General features: G+C 35.3%; 1 protein-coding gene across 1 annotated transcript in view; it reads right to left on the reverse strand.

Annotated features, from left to right (window-relative positions):
* Positions 1-7,150, reverse strand: part of Brr2 (U5 small nuclear ribonucleoprotein l(3)72Ab) — a 61,603-nt gene extending 54,453 nt beyond the window's left edge. Inside the window, exons 1-7 of the mRNA XM_090117910.1 lie at positions 6,974-7,150; positions 6,427-6,590; positions 5,632-5,833; positions 5,033-5,144; positions 4,252-4,379; positions 987-1,100; positions 465-581 (exon numbers count right to left, since the gene is read on the reverse strand). Coding sequence (XP_089974036.1) covers positions 465-581; positions 987-1,100; positions 4,252-4,379; positions 5,033-5,144; positions 5,632-5,833; positions 6,427-6,590; positions 6,974-7,018 — 882 coding nt within the window. The 5' untranslated portion in view covers positions 7,019-7,150. The remainder of the gene's footprint in view (positions 1-464; positions 582-986; positions 1,101-4,251; positions 4,380-5,032; positions 5,145-5,631; positions 5,834-6,426; positions 6,591-6,973) is intronic.
* Between the last annotated feature and the right edge of the window lie 1,156 nt (positions 7,151-8,306).

The following is an 8,306-nucleotide window of genomic DNA, read 5'->3' on the forward strand; positions in this document are numbered from 1 at the left end:
TCAATGCAATACTATTTGAATTTAGCCCAGACATACATGCGGACAAACAGACAAAAATTCTAAAAAACTATATTTTTGGTTTCGATATCGATTGTAGATCGCATCAAGTATACTTAAAAAAAATTCAATTTACAGTTTTGACTTTCCTACGATTTTATTATATGTATAGATAAATAAAAAAAAATGTGTGCGTGTACTAGAGTACACACGTAAGAAGTGAAACTTTTTTATTATATTTTCAAGAAATAATTTACTATATGCAACTTTACAGAAATACGTCGAATCAAGCGTGGTAGGGATAAGAAAAAGATGGCGCGTAACGGAAAAATGTCACGCGTAACGAAAAAATGTTACACAAAAATTTTTTCCAACCCCGATAAAGAAGTTTCACTTTAAAAATATTCAATGTACAGTTTTGACTTTACTACGATTTTATTATATGTATAGATAAATAAAAAATATACCTGCGACAGCATTGCATCAGGGAAGTGTCTGGACAATCTTCTTTGTAACCAATACGCATCAATGTCCATCGGGTGTAGTGTAGCGTCTCGCCTCTTTTGTGATTGTTCTTCGGAAAGCTGCAAATATAGAGTTTATTTACCGTATACTAATATAATATTATATACCCTAATATTATAAAGAGGAAAGAAATTTATTGTTCAAATAGCGGTCCACCCCGGCTTCGCCCGTGGTACATATTTCACAATAAAAGGTAGCCTATGTTTTTTCTCAGGTCTAAAATCTGTGCCAAATTTCATCCAAATCTGTTGAGAGGTTTAAGCGGGAAAGCGTAACAGACAGACAGAGTTACTTTCGCATTTATAATATTATAGTAGGGATAGCCTTCCTCGATAAATGGGTTATCTAACACCGAAAGAATTTTTCAAATCGGACCAGTAGTTCCTGAGATTAGCGCGTTCAAACAAACAAACAAACTCTTCAGCTTTATAATATTAGTATATAAACAAATAAAATATACTAACATTAGCGTGTATAGCATTCTTCTTCCCCTCTCCGTCGCTCTCGTCACTAGCGCTGCTTTCCTTCTCTTTCTCATTGTCCGAACCATCGCCGTCTTCTTTTTCCTCGTCACGAACCTAGAAGCAAATATTCTTTATTAGAAAAAAATAATAATAATTATAGTGTATAAATTTATAAAGAAAAGAAAAAATTCGATCACGTGGCGGGACTCGAACCAGCATCCTTTCACGAGTGATCCCATTTTTTTCTATTCTTTATCTTAATATATGTATATATAAATCTCGTGTCACAATGTTTGTCCTCAATGGACTCCTAAACCACTTAACCGATTATAATAAAATTCGCACACCATGTGCAGTTCGATCCAACTTGAGAGATAGGATAGTTTAAACATGTAGGTACCACGGGCGAAACCGGGGCGGACCGCTAGTATATTACTTATATAGATTTGAATGCCATAAAACCAAAAAATATCAAATTCAAGATAATAGTGTAGAGATTGTCTAATCTAAAAATGAACGCCCCTCCACTAAACTTAATTGTTTCAATATGTGAGGACAAATAATTATTGAACCACTTTATATGTGTGCGCGCGGCGATTCGTCGTCGTGAGCGTAAACACAGTGGAGGGGCGTTCATTTTAAGATTAGACAATCTCTACCTAGAATAAAACACATGAGATTGAAATAGTAGTATACAAGGCGTACACTACCTTATGACATACTAGTTGATTCACTCGACTTCGCAATTAATCCACAAAGGGACAAAAACACGAGCAAAAGCTTGTATGAATATACAATATTCTATACAAGCTGTGCCACGCGGTTTCACCCGCGTTGACCTTTGACCTGCGGTTTCAGGCACTCCACTCCCGTTGGTCTTAGCGTGATGATATATAGCCTTCCTTGATAAATAGGCTATATAACACCGAACTTTTCAAATCGGACCAGTAGTTCCTGCGATAAGCGCATTCAAACAAACAAACTGTTCAGCTTTATAATATTAGTATAGTATAAGAAATTACACGCGAGGCCGGGTTAAATATTAATTTGAATTGTAATAAGGATGTATTGAGATTCTACACAGCTACTTAATTGATGTAGGTAGTTGATAACAAAACGCAGCAAGTCAACGACTATTAGCAAAGTGAGGGTAGTTGGGTCGAACGTCGTATAAACAACGTCCGAACGATATCCGAATCCCTAGGCACGATTCGTACGAATTCGCCACGAGTCAAAGGAAAGCGGCAATTTATAGTATTCGACAGCTAAGCATGTTCAGACCAATGACTCTATTATACTAGTAGACGCGGCATACGCCAACATCATTGCACTAAAAAACAGCGTAATTAATACATACCTACTTACTAACGCATTATCACCAATACAGTTGTTCTCTCTTTCACTCTCACGCACGAGACATAATACATGTCTCACTCATGTACTTCGTAATAACAACTGCCGATTAAAATATAAAAAGAACGTCCAGCCACGACGCTGAATGGTGCGTGGCTAAGTGAAACTCGGGCACTTAGCTGAGTTTTTTCTTGCCAAAATAGAGAGCGGGTAACGTATCTAGCTTTTTTATATACACTCACCGGCACGGAATCTTGGCCACTGCAAAATTTTGCGTAAAATAACACTATTTCTTTTCTACTACAAAATTCAATTAAAATTTAATCAAAACTAGTTACTTTAATGTTTTTACTAACTTTTAGTAATAATCGGAAGTTTATAGGAAGTACTACCGCGTTGATATGAATTAAACAAGAATTTACGCTTTTCCTGTGAAATTTAAATGATTTCTTAAAAAATGCACAAAAATTAGAAAGAACGTTTCCATAAAAAAAATTGAACCTTTTAATATAGGGTGTTTCCTTCTCTTGCCTTAAACACTGTTTGCATCCAGTCTGGCATACTCTAGAAGACATTTTTGATGTCCACTTGAGCTATAGTGTACCAAACGGCCCCAGCTGTATTTCTAAGCTCATCTAACATTGGTGCTGGGTTGGAATCGAACTTTATGTTTCTTTTAAGCATGTCCCAGATGTGTTCTATTGAATTAAGATCCGGGCTACGAGCTGGCCACTCCAATTTTTCAATAATAACCTCTTGAAGGTACTCTTATACGCATCGTACGACACGCGGACATGCGTTATAGTGTATTAGTAGCAAATTTTCTTCACTGATAAACCTGTAATAGGGCTGAACATGTTTCTGGAGAATTTCCTCAATGTACCTGATCAAATTTAAGCCATTATCTACGATAACTAACTTCGTGCGAGCATCGGAACTTATACCTCCCCATACCATTATTGACCCTCCATGAAAAATCGCAGTTTGAGCGTGGTGATGGGTGAAAACCTCTCTTCTCGTCTCCTTTATACTGACTCTTGGCTATCAGAAGCTCCTAAAGTGACTTAGCAGTCATCTGTGAACACCTCACGAGCGCACTGGCTGTGGGTCCAGTTCTCATGTTCTCGTGCAAAACGAAGACGTGCTTCTCTGTGATGTCTGAAGAGTTCTGGACGGCGTGCTGGTCTGCAAACCTCCAAATTAACTTCCTTCATTAGTCTTCTCACCGATTGCTCACTCACATTGATTATCCTGGTGTTTTAGATCCGGTGGCGTATCTCAAAAACTGTCAGAAAGCCATTTCTGAGTATCTCTTGAACAATAAACGGGTCTTATCGAGCTGATGTGCACCTCACGCCTTCATTTCCTGGTCTGCACGTGTAGCTGCCATCAGTCTCCTGGTATCTTCTCTATGCATAGTGCATCGCTGGACGTGGTACGTACTGTACATTAGGTACTTTATGTTGCGGCAGTCATTGGTCTAACATTGTGATGGCCTGAGTAGGTTGTTCAGATGTGAACGGCATTTTATATTGTTTGTTATGATCATTGACTACAGTACAACAATAACAATATCTTAAAACGGCATAAACGATATCGAAAAAAGTTTAAAACGAACAATTCGTAACTTCGGCTTAACCGCACAAATTACAAATTTCGAGTAACTCTTAAAAAATGGTAAAAGATTATTCTCAAACTTAATGATTTCTTACCATAAAATTAAACAAATGATATGTTAACATATCTGCATACAAAAAAATCGTGAAAAACACTTCAAACTTTTTTTATCGGCAAATTTGTAAGTGGCCAAGATTCCGTGCCGGTGAGTGTATCATAGGTTCAGACATGAAATAATGACAACTATTCATCTACAAAAATATTAAATCAAAAGTTACGTCTAACAATAGATTACCTCTCCATACGCATCCTCATCGTCCTCCTCCGAAGACTCCTCAAACTGCACATTGATACCGTACGTTTCGTCAATCTCTGTGTTGCCCTCCGCTGACGTGTTTATATTGAAGTCCGTTATTTTCTTGCCTGTAACAAAAAATAATTATACATATAAATGTGTTTTTTTTGTCAAAATTATTAATCGACTTCTGTGAATGGAAAATGCGTTTTTTAAGATTTGTTAGTAAGACATTACTTTTTTTTTTACTAAAATCTGATATTTTGGTTTTATGACATTCAAAAATAAATATAAATATATAAAGAATAGAAAAAATTCGAACGCGAGACGGGACTCGATGCGCCCCCGTATTGTCGTGAAAGGATGCGGTTTCGAGTCCCGCCTCGTGATCGAATTTTTCCTATTCTTTATCAATTTATATTTTTTGAACGTATTACTTTAAACACGTATCCAAATTATCGAATTTGTCAAAGCTTAAATTCAATTTATTTTAGGTAAAATATTAAAATTACTGTATCGAAAGAGCTTCTAAACATAGACTACTTTAATAAGATAACTCTTCAAATAAGTAATGTGCAAATAACTGTTTTAAACGTTTTTACACTTTTTTTAATTAAAAAAGGAGCATTTTTTTTTTCATGATTAGGCAAGCATTTGACCGCCTTCGCCTGATGGAAAGCGACAAGCGTGGTCTAGGATGAAGCATGCTGACGTCACAAATGTCTATTCACTTTGAACAAAACTAGATTATAGTTTGCAGAAAAAAAAATTAAGAACTTACCTAAATTAACCAACAGGGCGAACCTCTCATCTGGTATAGGTCCCAAGAGGAGTTCAATTTCCTTCTTTCTCTCTGGATCTTTTAATTTGTCATTCTTTAGCACTACAAGTACCTATAAATAAAATAGAATGGTCAGTTATATTGTGAGTAGCTAAGAAATTGCTGGACTGGTTTTAATCTTGTTTGAATTGATAGATAACTTTTGTATAATCATTTACCTATCTCAGCTGATCAGTCAGTGCACTCTATATGATACCTAACACACGCAAATCACTGTTTTATAGCAACAAACACTTACCTCATCAGCGGCCCCACATAATATATCCCTCGGCTGGTCAGCTAGCGCACTCTGTATGAACGCTAGCAGTAACTCGTACGCGTGTCTCGTATGTTGTGCCCGAGGGCAGTACAGTACACCGGCTAGAGTGTCATTTGTCCAGCCAGCGTACTCAATATGATACTTAACTTATATCACTGTTAAAGCAAGAAATACATACCTAATCAGCTTCATGTGCCTTATTAGACCAGCCAGCGCACTCTATATGAGTCCGAACACTCTTAAACGTGGCTAAATCACTGTTGTAGCAACAAACACTCACCTCATCAGCCGCCCCACATAATATATCCCTCGGCTGATCAGCCAGCGCACTCTGTATGAACGCTAGTAATAACTCGTACGCGTGTCTCGTATGTTGTGCCCGAGGGCGGTACAATACACCGGCTGGAGTGTCGTCTGCCCATGCAGTGCGGGCTGATTTAGATTTGGATAACTCGTAGGTCGCTTCGTCGCGTTTTTGTCGTCTGTTATAGTTATATATAGTTCGATTTACAAGAGGAAGTTTGGCAGGGTTCAAAAATAATGTATCTAAATTTATTTTAAGTATTTTATTGCTTTAAAAATCTGTATTTATATGAATGGTACAAATAAATGTTATTTTTAATAAATGTTGTTATAAGGTATTTTCTTTCTTTCTAAATTGCAAAAAGTTCTATTTTTTGTAAAAATTATTATTTTTTGCCATATAAGTGAACAAAATATATTCTTACTGGTCTGTGAGCATAGTATCGTAGAAACAGCCACTACCACATACAACAGAATCCTATTAACTATTATGTATTCATGTAAAATTCTTTAAAGTGTTGGTTGAAAGGACTTTGTTTCCAGTGGCATGTTTTCTATTGTGAGCTATTTTTAATAAATTGTCCAGTTATAGTAACCAAAATACATTTGATTTAGAGTGTTTCAAAGCATTATGTGATATGCCATGAAGATGAACGAGATTGTTTGTATGACTTCCATTTAGTATAACATGTTTGTTGTATCCCTTCCTGTCATTATAAACAGATTCCACTGTATCATAACTCTAACCTTCCTTAACATATAAAATACTCACTTAGCCTTCCGTTCTTCAGCCTTATCAGGTTTAGTTCTCTGCGCTCTATCGCCCATGCGAGTGCCTGTGAGCTTGCCGGCGAGAGACAACACCTCGCCGGTCGCCTCATCGCGACCACGTCTCTCTATAAGCCTCACATCGGCTTGGAGTACGAGATTCGAGTTCTGGAATATGAAGTTTGGTCAATTCAATTTTTATTTCGCCTAAAACACTATGTTTGATTGCCCTTTGGGAAATCTTCATTCATTCATATCATTTTGCATAAACATTTCGATATCACTGAAGGCTTTAGGACGCAAGATGATTAATTAACAACGAATAGATAGAGATGTATATGATGAAAATAATACACATTGCAAAAATTTCGCCTAACCGGAAAACTAAACAATGTTTCGCATTGTCGAGATTCACAATACTTTTGTTTTAATGCAAGTATTAAGAAGCTTACAGTAATGTTTTAAATTGTTTGGTAATGCTACTTTTAAATTTAATGATCAAATAACAGAGTAATTTCATAATGATAAGAAATTATAAAAATGTAACTTACCGCTTTATACTCGTACTGGAGCTGTCTCGCAGCAGCATCCGCCATGGTAAACTTCTTATTTCTTTGAAATCACTATTAATAAAATAAACAGTACACACTTCACCTATAATCTAGTAAATAACGCGTAAAATAGCATCAATGAGGTTATTTTATTTGCTCCACAGACGCCATCAGCATTTAAACTGTCAATGTCTGTTTTTAAAAATAATAATAATGTGTCAATTGTCAAACCCTTTTTTTTTTAAAGAGAGAAGATTATTAATAAAATGCTATAGTAATATAGATTTTTACATAATTTAATAAATATAAATATTTCTTCTTTTGTACCTACATATTTATCAATGCAATTTGCAAAAATCAAATACAGAACATTCAACAGATAAGTAAGACCATGGACCAATATACTCATAGCTTTTTTAATAATGCTTATGTTGGTAAGCCTGTATTGAACAAGGAAGTAACTTTTTCACACATCCTTCGTGGATGTAGTAGTGAGGTGAAGTGTTGTGAGTTAGGTAGTAATAAATTATGTATTTTATATTGTATAGCTTTACGAAATAAATTAAATTACTACATATCGATACATAAATACTTTAGAAAAAGAATTTATAGCTTACTCAAGTGATAACTAACAAGAACATACAATAAACAAGGTTGTTGACCTTAAATCAGCTGATCTTAGCATGATAAATAAACTAAGTTAATAAATATACATTATTCAATTGTATATAAGTACGACGTAAGAAATATTTATTATTAATATAAGAAATTCATGCATAATTAGAATCAAAACACAAATTGTAAATTTTTCTATGTCATGTTGCTTTTTCGCGCCTTTTGTGTTGTAGGTTGTAGGTATTGAATTATGAGGGAAAACCTTTGGTATTATTAATTTAGTTTTACTCATTTGTTATAATATTGTAAGTCGCGTCTAACATAAAATATATTGTACATAGAATCATGTAATATTTCTTTATTTATTATTTTATATTATCATTTTTAAGTAAGTGTATAGCGAGACTTTATTTAATGTACTAAGCAACTTTGTTGGGAAATACGTTTTAATACATATTATAATGAACAATATTCAAGTATTTTTCGTTCAGTTATTAAATCGACGTGCATACTAATGGTCCGGGAGCCAGCAGCAGATTTTATGACCAAGTTCCTCTCAAGCGGTAATTAGTAAAATGCATCAAAGTATAGTATTATGAAGCCTCGTGAACGTCAGCTGGAGCTCGGTTGGGGGGAAGAGCGGTTGTAGCCTCCCGTATCAGCTGACGGTTTTTCCACCAAGATACAGCCAGCTGACATATATATTTATCCACAGTTA

Source organism: Colias eurytheme, chromosome 29 (assembly GCF_061535395.1).
Source record: "Colias eurytheme isolate Ceu_HAF_F1 chromosome 29, ilColEury1 Martin Lab GWU primary, whole genome shotgun sequence".
In the NCBI taxonomy this organism is placed as follows: Eukaryota; Metazoa; Arthropoda; class Insecta; order Lepidoptera; family Pieridae; genus Colias; species Colias eurytheme.